Source organism: Clupea harengus, chromosome 20, assembly GCF_900700415.2.
Source record: "Clupea harengus chromosome 20, Ch_v2.0.2, whole genome shotgun sequence".
In the NCBI taxonomy this organism is placed as follows: domain Eukaryota; kingdom Metazoa; phylum Chordata; class Actinopteri; order Clupeiformes; family Clupeidae; genus Clupea; species Clupea harengus.
The window spans coordinates 26,379,266-26,404,265 of NC_045171.1; the positions used below are offsets into that span (position 1 = coordinate 26,379,266).

Sequence of the window (25,000 nt, forward strand, 5' to 3'; positions counted from 1 at the left end):
GGGACAGCAGCTCCATCCAGGGTAGAGTGCTGGGCGTTTGACCCCTTAAAAGCTACGGGACAGCAGCTCCATCCACACCAACCAAGAAAGAATCTCAGCCACAGCTGATGAGAGAGTGGGGGGGGGGGGGGGGGGGGTGAGACCAGCCACAAACATAATCACAAACAGAGAGACACTGACAAACACAATAAAGAGATGAAAGGACAGGGAGAAGTACACATTGGGAGAGAATAGCTTGGCTGAAGAGCGGTAGGTTGGGGTGGGGGCTTGGGCGGGGGCTTGGGCGGGGGCTGGGACGGGGTGTCCATGGTGGGGAGAGGAGGACTCGGTTGCTGTGCTCATGAAGAGCTCATAACCTTTGGAATTCACTCTGTATTTTCCCAGAACCAGCTAAGAGCCATCCTCTCCTGCTGTCCTGCAAACACAGGCCCAGAGGCACACACTCAAAACACAAGTGTACAATCACACTCACATATCACATATCACAATCAAAATCAGCATTCTTTTATTGGCCAAGTAGATTTTCACATACAGGAAATTGACTTGGTGTGGTTGGTGCATAGGACATAAAACAACCATATATATATATATATATATATATATATATATATATATGAGCAAACATACAAACATGCCATTTAAGCTATTACTTTGCTCTCCCAATCTCAGCCATGATATGTTTCTCCATGATCACATGTGTTCAGTAGATCAGGGCTTGTTTCTCCATGAGCATATGAGCAGAGGGACAGAGGAGAGCTGGGATGATGGACTGGTATGCTACTGGGTCCTGAGGGTGCCCTGGCAGGGGGTGGGTAGGGGGTGGGCACGGGGTGGGCACGGGGTGGGCACGGGGTGGGCACGGGGTGGGCACGGGGTGGGCACGGGGTGGGCACGGGGTGGGCAGGGGGTGGGCACGGGGTGGGCACGGGGTGGGTAGGGCCATGGCAATTGAGAACATAAAAGAGAAACACCACTCTGTAGACTAGTTCATTAAGGAGACCTTGAGCAACACTAAATGGCTTCCGATGTACTAGAGGGGCCCCTTCAATCTGTTAAGGTGAGCCTGTAGCACTCTCCCATGGTTGGGGTGGGGAATGAATGATGTGTTGGCCGTGTGCTGCCCGAGTGGACAAGGTCTATGTGGGAGGGGGAGGGAGGAGCAGGCGAGGGTGACGGCCAAAGTGGAGCTGGATACCATCATCACTCTCCTTCAGCCTGAGATTCCTCACACAAACACACACACACACACACACACACACTCGACGCAAGAGAGGGAGAGGAGTGTTTGGAATGGAGATAGGGAGTGGAATTCAGGATAACATCCTGCACTAGCCCCTGTCTGGAGGAGACCAGTGTAGCTGAAAGATGTTTACGGTGAACATTTCGTCCTCCATGCTGGTGAAGGCTCAACAAGAGCAGAGGAGTAGGAGCGGTCTCCCACCCTGGACTAGACACGGGACACACAGGTAATGTTGCGCATGGGACCGCTGATTGAGTGAGATGAGCACTGTTCTCATAGCTCTCTGGGAGGGAGTGGATTCTGCAGAAGGGGATTGCAGAGTCCTTTTCACCACTGTTCCTTAATGGAATTGGTCATACTTATATAATAATACAGTGCTGCCTGAGATTGAATTAGCCAGTGTGATTTGCAATGATTTCTGTATGTACAGGAGATGTGATATGGAATCATTTGGTCAATCAGGTCAAATGTTGGCCATAAAATGCCTTTGTGTGTGCTGTTTTCATGCAGCATCTTATTGGTGTGGTTGTGTGTGTTGGCTCTTGTGGGATAGGCACTAATCCAGTGATTGTGTGTGTGTGTGTGTGTGTGTGTGTGTGTGTGTGTGTGTGTGTGTGTGTGTGTGTGCCTTCAGGCTGTGGCTCCTCTATTGGGCTTCCACGCCTCTACTCCCGGTACCTTTATTAGATCTGGGGAAGAAAGGACACACAGGAAGGTTTCACTAAATGAATGGAAGCCCAACATGAAAGATACTTCTGATTTTGAGTGTACTAAGAAGGCTTGGTGGTCCTCTTTTAACCAACATTGAGCACTTCCATAACGCGCTGTGTGTCCCATACTTGCCTTCCCTGCTAGCCCTTCATCCATGCAGTCCAGGCTTCTTCAAACCAGAACAGACATTCCCTTCCTGCATTCTCATCCTTTTCGTGTGGATAAAAGTCCCTTTTCGTGTGGATAAAAGTCCCTTTTCGTGTGGATAAAAGTCCCTTTTAAGATGTTCACAGGGAACCGTCGCACTGCTCCGTGGCTGTCATCACTGTGGACGTGCCCCCTCTCTGGCGTACTGAAAGCAGAACCCCTGGCACACACACACACACACACACACACACACACACACACACACACACACACGCACACACACACACACACACACACAGTAGCAGGTCCAAGTGATTAGAGTGGTAGTGAAGCCATCGCACAAGAGCAACCGCACTGCTGTGAGGGCATCTTTTGTGTTTCTGTGTGTCTGTCAGTGTGTGTCTGTGTGTGTGTGTCTGTCAGTGTGTGTGTGTGTGTGTGTGTGTGTCTGTCAGTGTGTGTGTGTGTGTGTGTGTGTGTGTCTGTCAGTGTGTGTGTGTGTGTGTGTGTGTGTGTGTGTCTGTCAGTGTGTGTGTGTGTGTGTGTGTGTGTGTGTGTGTGTCTGTCAGTGTGTGTGTGTGTGTGTGTGTGTGTGTGTGTGTGTGTGTGTGTGTGTGTGTGTGTCTGTTAATGTGGATGCTACTGTCTACCACAATGGGACACAACAAACACTCCACAACACAACAGCAAGAAAGTCCCTCCTGAACATTAAACAGGCAGAGACAGAACAACACTGGACTGGACTGAGACTGCAGGGGAAGTTGGCATGCCTTGACTTTGCTGACCACTCTGTCTCTCATTCAATGTATAGGAATGCTGCTGTAGGAGAGGACATCCTCTGCTTTACTGTTAAAGCCAGACTACAGGTGTTGCCAACTAAATACAATCTAGCATTATGGTACCCTAACACTCATCATCCACACTGTATAATGCACTCTAATCCCAACCAACATTTAGAATCCATTGCTCATATTGTTAATGGCTGCAATAAGTACAAAGGACTTTATACTGCACGCCATGACCGCATTGTCGACCTCATTTCTAGTACTGTTAAGGGAGTATTCCCCCCCAATGTGTCAATGTACAAACACTCCCGTATAATGCCAGATTGGTTTAACAGCTCTGATGATGTGTTCTGCAACATTCCTAACACCCCTGATGTTGTTTTCTTGGACAAGGTTAAAAGAGAGGTAGTAGTCCTTGAGGTAGCCTGTGTCTATGACCTCTATATGGACATAGCCTTCCTTGACAAGTTGACCAAATACCAGCCCATTGTTGCTAAGATGAGAGACCTAGGCTATACATGTAAGATGGTAGTATTGATATTTGGAAGCCTGGGGCATGTCCATAAGCTTTCGGTCAGTGGGCTACGACTGGCAGGACTTAGTAAGAGACAATCCAAACAACTAGCAAAGTTCTGCTCTGTATCAGCTGTTATAGGTAGTCTTGCTGTTTGGCGTAGGAGATGTTTCTTGTACCCATGAGTCACTAAGCTGTATTCAACCTCTGAGAAATGTTTGAATCCTTTCTGTACAGAATATGATTGGTGGATTCAAATAAATAATTTAAATGTGTGTGTGTGTGTGTGTGTGTGTGTGTGTGTGTGTCTATCAGTGTGTGTGTGTGTGTGTGTGTGTGTGTGTGTGTCTGTGTGTCTGTCAGTGTGTGTGTGAGTGTGTGTGTGTGTGTGTCTGTGTGTGTGTGTGTGTGTGTCTGTCAGTGTGTGTGTGTGTGTGTGTGTGTGTGTGTGTGTGGTTTGGCTCTCCTGTTGCAGTGCCTTATTCCAATACATGTTTGGAGACAGGCTTGTGATGCTCCCTTGCTGTGGTGCAGCCTCACACACACACACACACACACACACACACAGACACACGCAGCCTCCCCAGGAGCTCAGAGCACTGCAGTGTGGAATGCTGATGAGTCACAGCCACTGAAACAGAAGCGCAGGGGCACGGTCAAGCATGAGCCATGGATTAGTGTGTCTCAGTGTGTCTCAGTGTGTCTGCCTGCATGTGTGTGTGTGTGTGTGTGTGTGTGTGTGTGTGTGTGTGTGCTGAAGAATTGCACCGGAAGGAGAAGATTTTTGTCCTGCTTTTGTTTAACGTTCCTATGAGTACTATTGTGTTCAGTTTGACCATGTTTTCTCCTTTTGTTTGGTTTTCACTACCTGGTCGATGCTACCTACAGTATGTGATGGAAGTGGACCCAAATCTCCAGAAACTAACCACACCCCTTCTTACTTTCTTATTTCCTTTTCTACCGTCGTCACTCCCCCACGTGTGTGAAGCTGTGTGGACTGAGGTCTTCCTCACAACACCTGATGTCAAAGTCTTCCACTTTTAGACACGTACAGAAATGCACTGGTCCAGGGGCGGCTCACTCCCTCCCTCCCTCACTCCCTCCCGTAGGCAGTAGGTGGAGGTGGTGTTCAGGCCACGCGTATGTGTCTTTATCTCCATCTCTCTCCACCTATGTGCCTCTTGATGGAGGCTGCGCCCACACCTCTCTCCCTCCGTGCTGGCTGTGCTGGTGTCACATCCACAACCTCCCCCCTCCACCCCTTCCACTCCCGCATCCTCCTCCTCCTCCTCCTCCTCCTCCTCCTCCCCTCCCCGCTCCTTCACGTGGCCTGACGCTGTGGCTCTGTTTGACAGGGAGCCGAGGAAGGTGCTCCTGCACAAGGGCTCCACGGGGCTGGGCTTCAACATCGTGGGCGGGGAGGACGGCGAGGGCATCTTCGTCTCCTTCATCCTGGCAGGTGGACCGGCAGACCTCAGTGGCGAGCTGCGGAGGGGCGACCGCATCCTGTCGGTGAGTGTCTCACGAGGCGCTATCCAGAGCACGTTACCTCATGCTGTTTACATGTAGAGATCAGTACATGGTTGATGAGCTGTTTATGTCTGTATGCACCCGGTCTTGTCATGCAGCTGTTATGGAACACACCTATAGTGTATCTTTTACTCAACATACTTTCCCTATTCAAACCTGGTCATTATCTGCCTGAGGTCAGATAGATCAAATTAAACGCAATCGGTGTTCAATTTCCAAATCAGGAGCAGTCATAAAATTGGTCAAACTTGAGATTAGAATGGTTTGACATTTTGCCAACATCTTTTGGTGCAAAGGTGGAAAATATTTCGTTTTTGTAAATACACCTGCAGGAAGTTAGATAGTTTAATGTGTGTGCTTGAGCCGTTGACTTTGAGCCTTTTCTGTTTCCACAGGTGAATGGGGTGAACCTGCGCCAAGCCACCCATGAGCAGGCAGCAGCTGCGCTGAAGAGAGCTGGCCAGACGGTCACCATTATTGCACAGTACAGGCCAGAGGGTAGGGCTCCCTTTCTCTCATGATCGCTGAATGCTGTCCGCGTCTTTATCTCATATCTGACAATTTGTGCACCACAAACTCAACAGTCAAGCCTTGTTTGGGCAGAGCTGTGAGCTGAATGTTCCATAAAGCACAGTATGTTTAAGTCATCAAGAATAAAACGGGTTCTACATTTAGAAGTATGATGCAGTTTTGTGGACAAATTATGAGAAAAAGGAAACGCTTCTTAATATCAGTTTCAGGCCTTTTTATTGCCGTTGTTTTTGATGAAAAAAAAATCTCTATCTAAAGATACATAGGGTACAGGGAAATATTTTGAAACATATTGTTACATTTCTTCCAAAATACACCATTGTTTCCTTTTGACAACAAAGATGTTTTTACTGTACCTTTAAGGCAGGTACAGTGCTACGCCTGGTTTGTCGAGAGAGAACCTAGTTTGTAAATGAGGACATTGTTAGAAGACAGTCATTGGCTGCCGCGGCTAAACCCAGGTTTAGATTGCCCCCTCCCCTACCTTCACATCGTAATGTTGAGGGTCCCATAAGGCGCGGGAGTGAACATTATCCTTCAACAGGACGGCGGGTGTAGCCGCCAAAACTGTGGTCACTGACCCATTAGAGGTGCACGGAGCGGTGCCAGAGGGGGAGGGAGCTGTTCAGACAATCGGCGTTTGAATCTACTGCAGGAGAAGCGAAAGGAAAATACTGTTACTGACTACATTCAAGTTGTTGGGGGATGGGAGCACCTTTACCGGCTGACTCCCGTTAGATTCTTCCTTTTTAACGACTGTTTGTTCCATGGCAGAGAACACAACGCGAGACATGCATCAATAGCTAACCCGAAATGAATGACGGTGTACCGAGGTGCTACCCTTCGCTCATGAAGAGGGGAGGAGCATTCCATTGAGAGAGACCGTGAAATATTTTCTGGGCACTTTTAACCAGTGAAAGGAGACATATTTAACCTGGAACAACAGGGCTACGGGAGCCAACGATAAAGTCGCCGTTATGTGCCGATAACTTTCATAGACCCCTGGGTTTTCTGTAACCCCTATCATGTTTACCTGACTGGATTGAATAACAAGGATTAAGTTAAGGAGCTACGAGTATACTTCGCGCCTTCTGGTAAGCAAGCAAACTGCTATTCTTAGTTTGTAAGGTCATTTCTAGAACCAAATACAGTAAGTTGCCAAATATAAGTTTCCCCACAATTAACGTCGTAGCGCTTGTTATACTTTGGCAAACTGTAGTCCGAGTAAGCGAGTTAGCGAGTTAGCTAACATACCTTCGCCAGTGAGTAACTTTTGAGTTAATGGATAGCCCGTTTGAGCTCCCTGGCTGCTTAGTTCACCTTTGAGTAACATTACTCCTGGTTAGTTGGCTTCCCATGGTTCTTTTACACTAACGTTAGTAGCAACAGTGTGTCGAATTTGGAGTTGGGTTAAACGTAACCATAACCTCCCGATGCTCAACGTTATTCCAGTAACGTTAAGTTAACATATCTCACTGGCACATTTAGTTGTTTGTGGATAGCATTGTTGCTATTTTTCGATTGTGGATTCCGTGTAGGGTTTTCCCATTATTTTGGGAAAGGGAGAACGCGTTGAACTTCCGACGCTCACCACACGATATGACAAGGCCAGCGGTGCTAGTCATATGAGTATGGAATCTAGGTTTAGTCATCAGTGACATGTTTGCTAGCAACACAACAATATTGACTGCTGTTTTAGACGTGTGAAGCCGATGCTTTACCAGACCAGACTAAAAACAGCGACGTGTGGTATCTTTTGTATGATTTACATCGTCTTTAACTTGCTAGTATGTCATAAAAGAAACGCTTGAAAATAAGCCTAATTAACACCTAATCGGTAGCTCGGGTGTCCGATGGAGGTGTGGACCGAACAGGTGCGTGGATACGTAGCGTCAGTCCAGGAAGTGACCATACCGATGAATAGGTAGCCTATGTTGTTTGGAAACACTTCCTATTCTTGAAGAGCTCATCGAGTTGTTGGGAAAACGTATCGAGTTGTCAGAAGAACTGTTTCATAAGACACAGCCCTACTTCATAGCTGAGCTTTCTGTGTAGCCTGTAGGCTAACCCTTCAACAGTCGCTGGTGTAAATGTGAGAGACTTCTGGATGTGATTTTGAAATGTGCATTAACACGAGTTCAGCTAACGCACACGCACCATATATGCTGCAGCAACTATGAAAACAGACAGGGGGTCTATATGCAAACTATGGTAGGAATGTGGCTGTATTGGTTATCTGTTGGAGCATGCGGTCCTACCCCTTTCCCCGACTTGCTGGAATAAAATAGTCCTTGAATAGAAATGGAGTGAGTCTCTCTTAGGACCTGGTATTTCTGTAGAAAATAGAATCTAGATCATTGAGGCCAGAGTAGCTCATTGAGATCTATAGGATTCAAAATAGGAACGGTCCATTCCATTATGTCAGGACATGGATTGTGCATTGTGCTTGACCATCATAACATCAACATCTAGTAAGCTAACAGGATAACCCAGGTGTGTATCTGTGCCTGTGAGATTTGGCCCATACTGTAGTTGCATACACACACAGCGACTGGATGGGTTTCTTTACCCAATGTAATATGCTAACTGGAAGCATCCTTCTAGCTTCTGCCACCATTCTCTGCACACTGCAGCAGCATGTCTTGGGCGGTGTCAGTGAAAGCAGCAGCGGTGCTTGTTAACAATTTCAGTATCCAGACTTGATGATTTCTTTGCTCCGTGTTCACTACTGCGTTTGACCTAAACCCTCAGTAGGGTTGACTGAAGGAGCAGTTGGCCTACAGCTTCTCCCAGGCCGTGTGTTCTCAGTGGGCTGTGCTGTGGAGAGGGGAACTGGAGCTAGACTGGGGGCTCCGTAGTTAGGTCCTCTGATCCCGTGCCTGCACCTCCTCTGAGAGGCCCGGCGGCCCGGCCATCAAACACAGGCATCTAATGAAGCCTAATACTGAGGACCCCGGTGAACTCCTGTGTAAACGCTCTGGGCATCCGCCTGCCTGCAGGGGGCCGGACTAGTGCAGCAGGTGATGTCTCGGACCGGAAAAGGCACCAAAGTGCTTGTCATGCCATCGTGTCCCAAGAGTCTAATTACAGCTGGCCTTAGCACTGTCCATTCTTCCGGCTGGGGAATGACCAGATGAAATGTCACGCTCCCACCCACCCCCAGCACAGGAGAGTGTTCATGTGTCTGCAGCAGCGAGAGGAGCATGCTGGCTCGAACCCAGCCTCACCCTGCCGGCTCTCTGGTTACAGACACATGCCTGTGCTGTTGCATAACTGGATGCAGACAGAGGGACAGCTCGCTCCCACCTCACTCACTCACTCCAGAATAAAGGCCCTCCATGGAAGGAGGACGAGCAGCATGGGTGATGGATGCAGAGCCGAACCCAATTCTGTATCACAGATTTCACGGCTTCTTTAATGGTAACCTCAAATATACGTCCCTGTAAGACTGAAAGGGGCCTGACGGCACACGTCCTAAAGCCCGTGTGTTTGGAGCCGGCTCCTTCTCAGATCCGTCCCAAAGTGAATCCCACCACAGACACCTGTGCCCTTGGCTGTGTGTCTGGAGCTTTCCCTGTGTGGCTGGACAGTAGGGTGGACTTCCTGCTCCTCTGTGTTGCCATTAGATGTGTGTGTGTGTGTGTGTGTGTGTGTGTGTGTGTGTGTGTGTGTGTGTGTGTGTTTGAGTTGCATTTCCAGTGCTTCCTGCTGAGGCAGTACAGTAGACCTGCACCCTCCTGAACCCCTCAAACCAGATTTGCCCATTATATTCCTCCATAGTCACATGTGAATGTATTTGTGTGTGAGGTTCGGCCAACAGATTAGCCCAGCTTTTCCCTTCCGTGTTGTTTTGCGGTTGCTACAAGGGCTGGGGCGTTGCCCTGGTTACAGGCAGGTGGTGTCAGGTTGCCTCACCTTGCTGTGTCATTCATGTGCGGAGCGTTAACCCTTGGATGACAGATGGGGGGTGGAGTTGCCGGCTGCATTCGGGTTTCTGTTGGGTTTCTGTTTGCTTTGATGGGTTAGTTTCGGCTCAAGGCTGCTGTGAGATAGAGCTCCCATTGAGTTCAGAGCTGGACTAGAGCGGCAGCTGCTGTTTCAGTGGTTTAATGTGAGGACAAACCAGCTATGATTAAAGTAGGACAATATAAGCACCAAGAATGTCAAGACACCAGTCAACAGTAAGAGAACACTGGGCCTTCTATTCAACAGGGACCCTAAGCCAACATCTAAAAATACAGATTCAACAAGCCACCATGCCGTCAGCTGAGGGGAGCCGTTCACAGTGTCTTGTACCATGATGGCCTGCACAAGAACGGTGCTTTCCCTGATCCCCTCCTTCTGAATGCAGCTCCCTCGTGTTGTCAACTGCTCCTCTAGGTCCCCGGCGCACCTGCCTGCTGTTCCTCTCTGTGTCACTGGCCACACTGTAGCATGGGCCACACAGCAGGGTTGGCAAAGGCAGCTTTAATGAAGAGGCTTCAGCTAAATGGTGCATCATGACTGGGCTCTGCAGTGGAACATGACTGATGTTCAGAACAGTCATTGGAGGTCTTCATGGCGTTCTCCTGAAGAGTGCATGTTCAACTTAATTAATCTGCATAATGAATAGCCTAACCCTGTGATATTAATGGGTATCTTGGGCAGATACGTGATTAATTTCCATCTGGTCCCCTGCTCATTAATCAGTCTTACCGACCCTCTTGCTCAACATGGAGCTAGTCTCGTCTCCTCGCCCTCACCTCCTCCTCGTGGTGGACCTGCGGCCTCTCTCTCTCCTCAGGCTTCGAGAGAGAAGTGGGGGAACTATAGTCTCTCCAGTTTCCTGCTCTCTAAAAGTGTGTGTGTGTGTGTGTGTGTTCCTGCAGAGTACAGCCGCTTTGAGTCTAAGATCCACGACCTGCGGGAGCAGATGATGAACAGCAGCATGAGCTCTGGGTCTGGCTCCCTGCGCACCAGTGAAAAGAGATCCCTCTACGTCAGGTACACACACACACACACACACACACACACACACTAACCCTAGATCCCTCTACGTCAGGTAGGCCCCACACACACACACACACACACACACACACACACACACACACACACACACACACACACACACACTAACCCTAGATCCCTCTACGTCAGGTAGGCCCCACACATGTGCCTTCACACACACACACACACACACACACACACTTCTCTTATCTAGTTCAGGCATCGGATATGAGGAATTTAAAATGTATGTTAATATATATGAGGCCTTTATGGTAAATATTTATAATAATATATCGAAATAAAGTTTATGGTTGAAAGGTAATGGCATATTGGCATATGGTCAATGTAAAGGATATTGTAATTATAGTTAAGGTATCTAGCAGATGCTTTTGTCCAAAGCAACTTTCAAAACATTAGATAGAAACAGTAAAATCAACAATAAAAAAATGACGTAATAAGCATAAGTTCAGGGGGTTCAGACCCTGTTCTCTGTAAAGCGCCTTGGGACAATTTGATTGTTTTGGCGCTATATAAATACAATTTGAATTGAATTGAAAATAAATGAATAAAACAATATTAGGTATCAAATGAAAAAAGCACTAATAATAATAATAATAAATACCAAAACTATGATTATATTTATAAAGTATTTATTATAAACAATGTGTTGTTGTTTTTGTTATTATTCTTAAGATCATGCCTTGTGTTGTATGTTTGAGGTGAAAGTGAATATTCCACAGTATTATGGGTCTGTTTGTGTTTCCATTTACAGCTCCATTTGAAATAACAATCACACAACAAATATCTAGTCCAAGAATCACCTTGATGTTTTACCCCTTGTATTCTTATGTAGTATCTCTAAGTCACACATTGTGTTTGCTTCCAATTGTCCCCAACACAATGTGTTTCACAAGCAGGGTGGGTGTGGTGTCATTGCAGAAGGTAGATAATCAGGCTGGGACTCAATAGCAACTGACTGTTATCCTCCAGGACTTTAGTCTGGGTCAGCTATATTATCTATCTGCTTGTTTCCCTGGATTCACTTGTCATTCTACTTGGCACAATGACGCTGGCATCCTGGACTCTGACCCAGGAAGCTCCGCAGATGACCGTCTACACACACACACACACACACACACACACACACACCGTCTGTGCTTTTCAAACTCAAACTTCCTGCTGCAGGAAAGCCATCAGGTCACGGGCAATGGGATGATTTTGGAACACACACTTATTTCATTTCATCAGGTCATGGGCAATGGGATGATTTTGGAACACACAGCATGTGATGAGTGAATGTGTTCCAGTGGACATTCTTGCACACTGCACAGACCAGGTGGATTCTAGATGACACACATCCTCTGTGTTTTGTGCTGTGGTGCCTGAAGCACAATGGAGTAAACGCAGGTTGATGAGCCGCGTTTCATACAAGCCTGTTGGACACCTTCACATACCTATTCCCATACCTGTTCACATACCTGTTCCCAGACCTGTTCTCTGGTATGTTACTGTATCCAGGCCATGGAGGAATGTGTCTAAGAACAGAACAGCCCTCCCTCTCCTGCTCTCTCTCTATCAGTCACATGCAGTCTGATGTATGTTAAAGCCCACGTCCACACGAGCAGCACACACTAATGCACAGCATAAGTCCATGTCAATAATGAAGCTAAGCCCCTCTAATGAGTGCTCTGGCGTAAGCCTCGTTCGTCTCTGCTGGTGACTAAGCAGGCATGTGTGCTATACAGCCTGCTAGCTAGTGACCACGTTAGTCCCAGGCTTTGGGGGGGGGGGGTGCTCACATTCCACTGGATGAGCTGGTGGGGTAAGATGCAAGGAGGGGGTCAGCTGTGCTCCCTGCTCTGGCCCGTTCTCTTCCGCTCTGCTCTGGCCCGTTCTCTTCCGCTCTCTCTGGTCAGTGCTGAGGTGAGCCCAGGTGCTCCAGTGGAGAGCATGAAGGGTAGAGCACAGAGGGAGGGAGGGAGAGGTATGGAAACCAGTGGAGCAGGCCAAACTCCTTCCCTTGGGGTATTACCTGTCTGATGGGGTGCAGCTGGACAGGGGGGAGGGGAGGGGGATGCTTGTCTGTCACCAGTAATCATTGGGTTGATGTGTGTGCCTGTCTGTCTGTTGAAAGAATGAAGTAACCCATTTGACTGTAAGGTTGGAATATTCCCATGATGTCTGACCTGACTGTCTGCCATTCCCACTGTTCTCTGTGTGTGTGTGTCCATGTAGGGCTCTGTTTGACTACGACCGCACCAGGGACAGCTGCCTGCCCAGCCAGGGTCTGAGCTTCTCGTACGGGGACATCCTGCACGTCATCAACGCCTCTGATGACGAGTGGTGGCAGGCACGACTGGTCACGCCCCACGGCGAGAGCGATCAGATCGGGGTCATTCCCAGCAAGAAGAGGTACTCACGCCACCCCTGACCATGCATACTGATACTGCTGCCACCCCTGACCATGCATACTGAGCGCCAGAGTGCAGAGTTAGCATTAGAGTTAGCATTGATCGAGCTGAATGGAGCTACTCGTGGGCACTGGGTCATCCGTCGGCACACTTTTGTTGGATGTTGAAATGGGTTGGTTGATGGTTGACCAGTGATTTAGCAATCCACAGTGCTATTTTGTGCTACAAGTAGGGTTGTTGGTATTGATCATTATTAGTACACATTAGTTCCACTGACTGATTGATTACTGATGTGATCTGATTTGGGTTTAATACAAGTGTCTGGCAGTGTTACAGAAAGGCCAAGGTCCATTAGATCCTGTTTTGGTAGAATTTGTCTTCCTTACAGACCAGAAATAAATAAACCTCACTTACTAAATGTGATTTAAAAATGATTAAAAGCAGGTGTTGACAAGTAAACTGCTAATTCTGTTTGCTGAGTAATTCATTTGAAAAATGTTTATGTGTAGATATATAGTGTCACTAAAATAGAAATGCAGTTCAAAAGTAGAGTGTGAACAGACTTCCTTTTTCAGATACCCGCTGTTAGCATATTCATGTGGATGGATGAACTATTCCACAGGAGGCTGATCATTGGGTAGTGAACATGTAGCAAAACATGAATCAAGATGTTAGTGTTTATTCCTTGTAAATGTCTGCTTATTGAAGTTCTTACCAGCATAAAGATAAAGCTGCAGGCCCATTTCCAAAAGTGTGGAGGTCCACCCATTCAGTATTGCTATCCCAGTGTGTGTGGATTGTTTCAGTGTCCTAACCCACTGAGCCCAAGCTCTAACACCCTGCTGTGACTGTGTGGTGTGTGATGTGTGATGTGTGATGTGACTGTGTGATGTGATGTGCCCTCTGAATACAGGGTGGAGAAGAAGGAGCGGGCGCGGTTAAAAACAGTCAAGTTCCACGCCAGGACGGGCATGATCGAGTCCAGCCGGGTAAGTGTGGCTCCGCCCAGCTCAGTGGCGGTCCCTCTCGTCTCTCCGCGGGCACCTGGGACCTGACCCACTTCCTCCCCCTGAGTGGGAACAGGATCCCGCCGCATGCCTCATCTTACACAGCCCTCTCGTCTGCGTGTGTGTGTGTGTGTGTGTGTGAGAGCGTGTGTGTGTGTATATGTGGAGAGCATCCGATTGCCTAAGCCCTTTCCTTCCCTTTTTTTACATCATTAGTGGTTAACATGTGAACAGCCAACATGCCTCTCTAGCATGAGGTGCTTGCCTCTGATTGGGCTGATTGGGCTGGATCCACATATGCACTTCACAAGTGTTTGACCAATCAGATCTCCTCATTGATCTCACTTCACAAGTGTTTGACCAATCAGATCTCCACATATGCACTTCAGAAGTGTTTGACCAGTGGAATCAGATCTCCTCATTGATCTCCCATTTGTAGTTGACTTCATGCCCATTCCAAGGCCACTGTCACTGTGTATAACGGCTGCTCCAGTGTGTATTACGGCCACTGTCACTGTGTATTACGGCTGCTCCAGTGCTTTGGTTTCAACTTTCTTTCTGCATGGTTGTTTTTTGTGATGTGTGCCATACGTTCCATTGAGACCCATTCTGTTTTGTGTGTTTGTTTGTTTGTTTGTTTTGTTCGACCCCTTCATCTCCTCCCGCACCCCTCTCATCTGCTCCTCACCACCTGAGCAGCCGGTCAAAGTAAAGCGCAAAAAAAGCTTCAACCTGTCACGCAAGTTCCCGTTTTACAAGAGCAAGGAGAACATTGTGCAGGAGTTTGTGGAGTCTGAACGTGAGTATCCGTGTGTGTGGCCTGCTCCTTCTCAAGCTTCATCCTCTCACTGTGTGCTTGACCTTTGACCTCAGGGACGGACTCTGTGCCATCACCCCCCCCACCCCCTCAGCCATCAGCACAGATCCCTCCCAAACACCACGGGGGCGGCTGGAGGCTGCACACCTCTCCGCCATCTGTCCTCTTTGGGTTGGGTCTTCACGTGTGCGTTCCTCGCAGGATGGAGTTCCACTAACACGAGAGCGCTGCTGTTCTCATGTGAAGCCATAAGCTTGTTGTTTGACTGGGCTGTCCAGTGCTCAGTGGTGTGACCCGTGCAGACAGACAGAGAGCACTGGTCAGTAACTCAGGGCTGTCTTGTCTTGTCTGGTGTTCCCTGATGGACTGCTACTGAAAGACTAATGAAAGCCTGGCCCAGAGTCACCTCCAAGATGAGGTTGGAGAACAGCGGCTGAGTGTTAGTGTTCTTCCCTCCTAGCGAGCTCTGCATCCTTCCTCTCAGTCTCTCACTAACATCTCTCTTCTTCTTCTTCTTCTTCTTCTTCTCTCTCTCCTTGTTCTTCCTCTTCCTCCTGTCTGCTCTCTTCTTTCGGGACCCTCAGGACTTCCCAGGGTTAAGCGATGACTTTTATGGATCAAAGAGTTTGAGTAAGTGTGCTTATATTTGTCAAGCAGCAGCTGTCCCCTGAGCTCACTGCCAGTGTCCTGCTGTGGTTCACTGACATTAGTTTACACACAAACACACCCCCACAAACACACACACACACACACACACACTCAAACACACTCAAACACACACACACACACACACACACACACACACACACACACACACACTCAAACACACACATGCTGAGCAAAAGATCATGAAGTCAGGTCCCAGTGCCCCTTACCTGACAAAATGATGTCAAATACACAAGGATGGAGGTGGGCTAACGGCTAACGGCTGTCAAGGATCCAGCATATGCTGTCTTGACACTTGAAGTGACAGGCTTGGCTGTTTTTGTGTGGGGAAGAAACACAGTACACAGGGCACTGCCTCTGTATCAAAGGGATGTGAAGTGAGCCGCTTGATGCCGGCTGCAGTCTAAACAGCCGTGTTGTCTTTGGCGGGCGGGAGCGAGGGAGGGACGGTGTCTGTGTCAGCTGTCCCACAGCTGGCCACAGAGTGGATGGTCACTGGGGAGGCTGTAGAAGGAAGCACTTCATGTCCTATTAGTGGCACTTCCTCATAAAAGGAAGCAGTGGTGAACTCGACGCACGTTTGTTTTCTATCTCTTCTTTCTCTCAATTCTCCTTCCTCCAACTACATTTAAAAGTCTAGGAGTGTGTTTTAAGTCATATGCAGCACATAATGGTCAAGTGATGAATTGTCTGTGATTCAACTTGATATTCTTGAATTCATGTATTCTGAAAGCATTGAGATTCTCTGAAAGGTCATTGAACACACGTCTCTTTTCACAGAATGCTTAACTTCTAACACAAGTGACAGTGAAAGCAGTTCAAGTAAGTGTCTCTTGCCAGTGGTTGTGATCTCCATTGTGTCTGTCTCACACACACACAAGCCACGTTCATTAAAACGCATGTGGCAGCTATTGCTTAATGTCTATATTTAGCACTGACCCTATGTCGTCAGTTGTGAGGAAAGATCAAACTTGTCTTGCTGCGTGCCCATGCATAGATCTGTAGTTGTGTCTCTTCTGGGCGCAGTTAGTGCAGTTAGATGTGTATAAAGAGGACTCCAAGCCTCTAATAGTCCCACTTTCATCAGCCATGTCTAATGTTGTGGGAACCCCTCCTCAGTGCTCTTCATAAATCCACTGCGTGTGTCTCTCTCATTTCAGAAGGGCAAGAGGACACCATCCTGTCGTATGAGCCAGTGATTCGACAGGAGAGTAAGTGTCCCGCTCCAGTAGAGCGCCTTCATTGCTTCTGGTGTGTGAATGGAAATGTGTCTCTGAGTGTGTGTGTCTTAATGTGTGTGTGTGTGTGTGTGTGTGTCTTAATGTGTGTGTGTGTGTGTGTGTGTGTGTCTTAATGTGTGTGTGTGTGTGTCTTTTCCTGGCTGTAGTTCATTACACGAGGCCTGTGATCATCCTGGGCCCGATGAAGGACCGAGTAAATGATGACCTGATCTCCGAGTTTCCCATAAGTTTGGCTCATGTGTTCCACGTAAGTGAGCTCTATCACTCCTCGTTTAGTGCTTTGTGTGTCCATTTAACTGTATGCTGAAGCCGTGGCCCTTGGTGTGTGTGTGTGTGTGTGTGTGTGTGTGTGTGTGTGTGTGTGTGTGTGTGTGTGTGTGTGTGTGTGTGTGTGTGTGTGTGTGTGTGTGTGTGTGTGTGTGTGTGTGTGTGTGTGCAGACACCACTCGCTCCCGGCGAGAGAACGAGATGGACGGGCAGGACTACCACTTCGTGGGCTCACGTGAGCAGATGGAGAAGGACATCCAGGACAACAAGTTTATTGAGGCGGGCCAGTTTAACGAGAACCTGTACGGGACCAGCGTCCTGTCTGTCCGAACGGTGGCCGAAAGGGTTGAGTATTATTACAACATTAAGCTAACTTAAACTAATCAACTCTGCAGCTTTGATCACGGCTAAACTGGCATGGTGTGTGTTTCTGTACTTTGACATAGAAATAACCTAAAGCAAATGTCAACTTATTTGTCCACTTTTTGTTTTTGCAGGGGAAACACTGTATCCTGGATGTCTCTGGGAACGCCATTAAGAGACTGCAACAAGCACAACTTCACCCCATCTCCATTTTCATCAAGCCCAAATCCATTGAAGCTCTTATGTGAGTAATGTGTGAGTGGTAGCATTGTTGTATGCAGAAATGAACACTCCTCTATGGAGTCAGTCCTGTTCAGACATTTAGAAGTTGCATTGATTGTCTTTGTCTTAAAGGGAAATGAATAAGCGGCAGACATATGAGCAAGCCAATAAAGTCTTCGACAAGGCACTGAAGCTTGAGCAAGAATTTGGAGAATTCTTCACAGGTACCACATTTTTCTTGCCATTTCGAGAAATTATTAATTGGCCTTTCATCATGCATTTGGGATGCTACATTCTTCATTTTAACATCTGCATAACTGGAGCTAGTTTAACAAGGGAGTCTAAGCTTTGTCCTCTCTCTCTCCCCCTCTTTCTCTCTCTCTTTGTCTCTCTGTCTTTAGCCATAGTCCAGGGTGACTCACTAGAGGAGATTTACAATAAAATCAAGCTGATCATCGAGGAGCAGTCGGGGCCCTACATCTGGATCCCTTCTTCTGAAAAGCTCTGAGCTGCCAGCTCCTCTTCTCTGTGCCAGTGTGCGGAGCCCCCTGCCACCCCCCCCCGCCCCGCCCCGCCCCTCTCCCACTCAAAGAGACCCCCCCCCCCCACCACCACTTCCCCTTTTTACAGATGTTTCATATCAAATTTTAGTGTCATCATTATGTTACTCTCAAATGAAAAAAGAAGTCTTCTCACCATTACTGTGACTGTGCACATCCCCTGCATGAGTTTCTCAGCAATTCCATTCAAGACTGGAAATGCCGTTCCAAATGAGGTTTTTTTTGTCATGTAAACAAAAAAGGGAAAAAATGAACAAACTCCTTGGTGAAAATGGATGGACAAAGGAAGAATGTCTTAAGATGCTGGCTTGCAAGTGGGAATTTTTTTCTTTTTCTTCCCTTTTTTTTCTTTTTTGGGGGCAAAAGTGTCCTGGTGAATTGAGACAAATGGTTCTGCAGCTGGAGCTCTGCTCTGTTCATCCGATCCCGTGAGAAAGACAGACAATACTGAGCACTGGAGGAAGATGAGGCCCGCTGATGGTCATGGCTGGTGTTTATACCTAGCCAAGAGATGGCGTGGAGCGACCCTACAAACTGGTTATCTTTAGTAAACACAAACCAGCTCGCTGTTTGAATGGCTGCCAGTTGTTGTGAAGCCAGTCCAATAAAGACATCTTTGGGAGTCAGAACAAATGGAGGGAGGGGTATGAATCATTTGTATTTCTGAAATCACAAGGTAAATACAAATCCTATGGAGAGATTTTACTACATATTAAATACTACGGTACACATTTTACACATCGCTAGAATTGTCTATTTGGAGGGCTGTTAGATTACATTTCTTTGTCCTTGGTTTAGTGTTTTTTTTTTCTTTTCTTGTGGTTTTTAGCTGCTCTGTAAAATAGATGGGGGTAGAGAGGTGTAACTGGGCTCTCTGCACAACACCAAACTGCCTTATAATACAATTGTCAAATTGCTTGTCTGTTCATCATGGGGGAAGCTATGAAATTCTTAGAACCAATCAAAAGAAGCAGTGCACACTTGAAGGTTGTCCGCCGCCCTGAAGGAGGTCTATCTTGAGGGTGCAACTGATAGGACCAAGTGTCTTACCTTTGTCAAGTTGTTTTTACCTTCAGTGTTTCTCCTTTTTGTCTGAAAACGACGAGATGAATTCTGATTTTGGCAGCCAGCACTCCCTCGCCCAATCTTGAGCAGCAGACAGCCCACTTGCACTTCTTCTGCCCTCGCTGGTGACCCTTCAGACTGAAAGGTGGCATGGTACTGTCCTGTAAGCTGCCTGACGGGGCGGCCTGAAAACGGGTAGATCAAGATAATTGTATTGGATATTCCTCTGATTAATTAAAGTCAATATAGCGTGATCTGGACTATTTTCCCCTCCCCTAACAAAGTTTTAATTAAATCTATTTGTTCTGTATAATTCCAAAAGGTGATGTTTTATATCCTTTTGACTTTGTTCCTGGGCAGTTGTTACTCCACTGTGTTGAGCCTTGTGCTGGGGGGAGGGGCGGGAGGGATGAGCCTGACGCACGGAGGAACCCACTCAAGACCTTTATTGTGGATTTTATATGGAATCTTTTAAGCAAAGGCATTTCCATCCGAGGAGATCAGTTGGTGTCTGATAAGCATATTGGTATTTTATTCTACATGTCCTTTTGTTTGTTTGAAAAACTACTTTTGAAACGACAACATGAACCCCCCCTTCATGGTACCCTGGGGTAATTTCAACTGTCAACAGAAGAGGAGCGAGTCGTCCCTGATGGAGCAGGCCTACCAGCCTACATGCGTGTGAGGGAGGGGGGGGGGGACTACCTTGCTGGAGGAAGTACCAAGTCCTTTCACTGGTCATCATATTATTTTCTTTTTGTATGGTTTTGGCGTTGGAGACAGGGCATGGAAGGCTAGAGCCAAGATGGCGTCCGCTGGGGGAGCTGATGTGGCCGTGCGCGCTATGCCCCAGCCACCTGTTCCCTGCAGGCGTTACTGCAACAGGTGTCCCACCAGCCCAGGCACCTCCGCTGAACCAGCTGTCATACCTGTGTCAATACCAGAGTTCAGGGAATTCAATTTGAACGGAACAGAGCCATTAAAATAAACTGCTTACAGACTGTTTCAAAAGGGTGTGGTCGCTGTAACATGTAAATACCCCTCACTTGTGCTTCATGCATGTGTGAAACAACCGGGACAAACATTCTGTTTTATAGCTCACAAAATGTCAGGTAAGTCAAACGTTGGATTATTCTCAGATTAATTTCCATACAGATGTGCCGTACTATTGTTGATATTTCTCTCTAGATAACGATATTCAGCTGCCTATTGGAACACATTTTCTAGTCGGTTGGGGATCTGATCTCCCTAAACTGGGCCTGTCTATTTGTGATTTCTTGTGGAATTTGTCTGAGTGTATAGATGACAAAAAAATGTAAAAAGTAAATCCAGAGAAACAGACAGCAGCCTGTAGGATGATCCTCTGAACACAAACACAGGAAGGAAGGAGAACTCCTCTTTTCATTTAGAAGCTTAGAAATGCTCCTCTGTTGTGGAGAGGAGACAGCTGACTGTTAAAAGTGTCTGGTGTCAGTCAGCCATATCAGTAAAAGCCCAAAGAACTTTAATCCATTGTAATCTTTCTAATGCGGTTGCTGTTTCCTGAGATTGAATGGGTATGTGTGGCCTGGTGAGGGAGGGTCTGTCTGCCCCAGAGAAGGTCTGATCAGATCAGATCAAATGATTTAAGGCTGGGTGGGTGGGTGGGGGGCTTCTGGTTGGTCACTGATGTGAGCGAGCGCGCGCGCGTGCACATGTGCAGTAAGTGCTTGCATATATGAACCCTTTGATTGTACAGTGGTCTCCTCCTCCCCGTGACTCCAGCTGGGCACACACCGATCAGGAACGGAAGGCAAAACCAGTTTTTTCTATCCTGGTCTGGAGGGGATACAGTCCTGCTACTTTTCTTTGGGATTTTTTTTGACTGGACAAAAGTTTTATTTGTTTGAAAATAATAAAATATGTGACTCTGTTATTAGTTCAATGTGTTATTTGTTTTAAGGAACACACCAAATGATATATCATATTGAAATGTATTAAGCTTTTACAAATCGGGTTTATAACTAAATATAAAACACCAAGTGGTATTTAAACATCTCATTGATTAAATCAACCCTAACCCATCAACACACGATATGATCTGAAAAGTACTGTATAGCACATGAACACAAACAATAAATAGACTTATTAAACAATGGCATTAGCACGGGTCCTGTTCCAGCATAGACTCACTCCTCCATGACGAGGTTTCTTTTGGCTTTATCCAGCCGGTCCAGCACCTCGCTGTAGAGGCCTGACATCTGCAGTAACAACATTTACACTCAGGTGTGAAACATGTCAGAATGGCACCATTTCAGCAAAGCAGACCTCAGTGATTATTCAGATAACAGCAATAGACTAGAGACATGATGTCCTGTCAAAAACTGACCGGGACAAAAACGCAAGCGATCGCACAGAAGCAACAAACAAAAGGACAAACATCTGCCAGCACACTGTAAGCTGAGCAGAGCTGCACCCAGTGAGTGTGTGTGTGTGTGTGTGTGTGTGTGTGTGGGGGGGGGGGGAGAGAGAGCTCCAGCTGAAACACATAGCCTGCAGTCAGTCAGGTATCAGAGCTATTTTAGTTCAGCGCTGCCGTGCGCTCGCTCTCTGGCTCTCCCCCCTGCTGCTCTCACCTGCGTCTGATAGCTCTCCTGCAGGGAGCCCAGGTGCGGCAGGAAACTCATCCCCAGACCGCACCACTTCTCCGCGTCCGAGTACTGGGCCAGGCTGTACAGCAGGATGCCTGTGTTCCAGGCTCGGGTCAGCAGCCACAGCACCTCCAGCTCAGTGAAGTCTTCAGGCTGGGGAAGGGAGACAGAGGCCGGTGACGGAGCATGATGCTGTGGAACTACGTGCTGAGAGTAGCAGGACAGGTTTATGAGCCCTCCAAATCCTCTGCCTATAAAACTAAGTCCCCTAATACAGTGGTTCTCAAACTTTTTGTCCGGGGACCCCATGAAATCCATTTGCCAAGTCTCGCGACCCCCCACACAGTTTGACAGGATATTATAGGTCTAAATTCAGTTTCATCTTGAATGATGAGACTGCTTGCTGAGATAATAAAGTACTGTGAGCATGTTTTCATGCTCATCTGTAAGAAGTACAGTGCTGAACTAATGATGACATGAAAGCCAGAGCTGCACATCATGTTCTTCACAGCCTGCCAGCACCAAGTGCATCAGATCCCTGCTTGGCCTCGGAGCTCGGAGTGTGATATTCTCTCTGCAGCTCCAGATTGGCCAGAAGTGAATGGGGGTTGCACTGACACACAACTGATTGAAATTAGCATCCAAATTGGCAGGAAGAGGCTGTTGAATGGAGCATCTGCTAACTGCACTGCTAGTGAAGGCCCCATTGATGTGGAGAGGAAATCCTTTCACAGGAGCACAGGCATAATCGCCAGGTTCTGCAGAGTTTATTGGTGATATTTCATGGTCATGTGACTCACAGCGCTGGTGATGATGGACTGGGCTTCCTCATAGTAGCCCCAGACCTCCTCCAGCACACGGGCCTCCACCTCACACACCCCACGTGGCAGCGACAGCTCGATCAGGCTATGAACACACTGACTGCAGCACACACACACACACACACACACACACACACACATCAAACACACAGATCAAACACACAGATCGACACTTTGACTGAAAATAAAATGCCGTTCGTGAGCCCTGGGCCTGGGCCTGGGCCCGGGCCTTTGTGTGTGCTGACCTGCAGCGGGCCAGATCGGCCTGTGGCTGCTTCCTGTGGAGGGACAGGGCGATCCTCAAGGCCTTCTTGCACAGGACAGGGAAGTGTGCCGGCGGCTCCATGGCCAGAGCTGCACACACCAAAGCATTACATTTAGCAGACGCTTTTATCCAAAGCCACTTACAATGTATACACATTTTACATTTACACTGATGGCACACTGCACATCAGGAGCAATTAGGGGTTCAGTGCCTTGCTCAAGGACGCTTCGACAGGGAATGGAACTAGCAACCTTCTGATTACTAAACGACTTCTCTACCTCCTGTACCACTGTCGCCCCCATGAGCACCCATGAGACGCCCATGAGACTCGGAGCTCAGGCCCTCCACAGCCTCAGCGCTCGCTCCTCTGGTCACAGCACTACATGTTTTATACATGGAAACTTACATAGGAAGTTAGCAGTGTCGTGGAAAAACTAGAAAAAAATATTGTTTTCCTAGATATAGATATTTAGATGTGTGGCTTACCAGCAATGGTCTCAAGAAGTTTGGTGTCAATATTTTCAAGCTCTAGCACCGACTCAAGCACGGTGTCAAGCTTCGGGTCATTTAACTTTGCACGAGCTTCAAACTCATACAGAAGAAGCAGGGCGTCAGTTGGGTCCTTAGAAAAATCTCCTGCAAAGAAAAGGCATCATGACCTCCGTAAGCAGTGGCGCTCCCGAGCAAGAGAACGGTTCTGAAATATGGATCATCACTACAGAATCACCTGATGATTTCAGAGTATTCCACACGTCCCAGCAGAGCTGAATGTGCTCCAGAACCTCGGCCAGCAACTCGGGCTGAGACAGAATGAGAGCAGAGACGAAACTTAGCGACCCCTTGTGGCAAGACAGTTCAGGTAAAAGGACAGAAAATGCAAACACTGAAATGTCTACCAAGTCAAATGGATCAAGAAAACACCTTAGAATTAAATGTATTAACCAAATTAATGAAATTCTTATGGCCCGTGAAACCAAAGGTCTGAGTCTTGGTCTAGCATTTTGGAATGATGTGCTAGACTATTTGTTCTTGTGATGTTAAGGCTGTTGGTGAGTGTTGCTGTGTTGGTGTGTGTTGCTGTGTTGAGGTGGGACCTGTTGGGGGGAGTGTGGCGTGTTGGTGTGTGTGGCGTGTTGGTGTGTGTTGCTGTGTTGGTGTGTGTTGCCGTGTTGGTGTGTGTTGCCGTGTTGAGGCGGGACCTGTTGAGGGGAGTGTGGCGTGTTGGTGTGTGTGGCGTGTTGGTGTGTGTGGCGTGTTGGTGAGTGTGGCGTGTTGGTGAGTGTGGCGTGTTGGTGTGTGTGGCGTGTTGGTGAGTGTGGCGTGTTGGTGTGTGTGGCGTGTTGGTGAGTGTTGCTGTGTTGAGGTGGGACCTGTTGGGGGGAGTGTGGCGTGTTGGTGTGTGTGGCGTGTTGGTGTGTGTGGCGTGTTGGTGTGTGTGGCGTGTTGGTGTGTGTTGCTGTGTTGAGGTGGGACCTGTTGAGGGGAGTGTGGCGTTGGTGTGTGTTGGTGTGTTGAGGTGGGACCTGTTGGGGGGAGTGGGGCGTTGGTGTGTGTTGCTGTGTTGGTGTGTGTGGCGTGTTGGTGTGTGTTGGTGTGTGTTGCTGTGTGTTGCTGTGTTGAGGTGGGACCTGTTGGGGGGAGTGTGGCGTGTTGGTGTGTGTGGCGTGTTGAGGTGGGACCTGTTGGGGGGAGTGGGGCGTTGGTGTGTGTTGCTGTGTTGGTGTGTGTTGCTGTGTTGGTGTGTGTTGAGGCGGGACCTGTTGGGGGGAGTGTGGCGTGTTGGTGTGTGTGGCGTGTTGGTGTGTGTTGAGGCGGGACCTGTTGAGGGGTGTGTGGCGTTGGTGTGTGTTGAGGCGGGACCTGTTGAGGGGAGTGTGGCGTGCTGGTGTGTGTGGCGTGTTGGTGTGTGTGGCGTGTGTGTGGCGTGTTGGTGTGTGTTGCTGTGTTGAGGCGGGACCTGTTGAGGGGAGTGTGGCGTGTTGGTGTGTGTGGCGTGTTGGTGTGTGTTGAGGCGGGACCTGTTGAGGGGTGTGTGGCGTTGGTGTGTGTTGAGGCGGGACCTGTTGAGGGGAGTGTGGCGTGCTGGTGTGTGTGGCGTGTTGGTGTGTGTGGCGTGTGTGTGGCGTGTTGGTGTGTGTTGCTGTGTTGAGGCGGGACCTGTTGAGGGGTGTGTGGCGTTGGTGTGTGTTGAGGCGGGACCTGTTGAGGGGTGTGTGGCGTT

The 25,000-nt window shown here is 48.0% G+C and overlaps 2 protein-coding genes across 2 annotated transcripts in view; one reads left to right on the top strand and one right to left on the bottom strand.

The window, feature by feature from the left end:
- Nucleotides 1–20,975, top strand: part of dlg3 (discs, large homolog 3 (Drosophila)) — an 82,374-nt gene extending 61,399 nt beyond the window's left edge. The window contains 14 exon segments of the mRNA XM_031587052.2: nt 4,753–4,909; nt 5,323–5,425; nt 10,327–10,441; nt 12,680–12,856; nt 13,769–13,844; nt 14,562–14,661; nt 16,126–16,167; nt 16,506–16,556; nt 16,733–16,807; nt 16,810–16,833; nt 17,026–17,198; nt 17,351–17,460; nt 17,571–17,662; nt 17,840–20,975. Of these exon segments, the coding sequence (XP_031442912.1) occupies nt 4,753–4,909; nt 5,323–5,425; nt 10,327–10,441; nt 12,680–12,856; nt 13,769–13,844; nt 14,562–14,661; nt 16,126–16,167; nt 16,506–16,556; nt 16,733–16,807; nt 16,810–16,833; nt 17,026–17,198; nt 17,351–17,460; nt 17,571–17,662; nt 17,840–17,946 (1,402 nt within the window). The 3' untranslated portion in view covers nt 17,947–20,975.
- An 85-nt stretch (nt 20,976–21,060) lies between these two features.
- Nucleotides 21,061–25,000, bottom strand: part of LOC105913076 (testis-expressed protein 11-like) — a 4,430-nt gene continuing 490 nt past the window's right edge. The window contains exons 2-7 of the mRNA XM_031587018.2: nt 23,507–23,579; nt 23,266–23,415; nt 22,760–22,868; nt 22,494–22,614; nt 21,679–21,846; nt 21,061–21,303 (exon numbers count right to left, since the gene is read on the bottom strand). Of these exons, the coding sequence (XP_031442878.2) occupies nt 21,232–21,303; nt 21,679–21,846; nt 22,494–22,614; nt 22,760–22,868; nt 23,266–23,415; nt 23,507–23,579 (693 nt within the window). The 3' untranslated portion in view covers nt 21,061–21,231. The remainder of the gene's footprint in view (nt 21,304–21,678; nt 21,847–22,493; nt 22,615–22,759; nt 22,869–23,265; nt 23,416–23,506; nt 23,580–25,000) is intronic.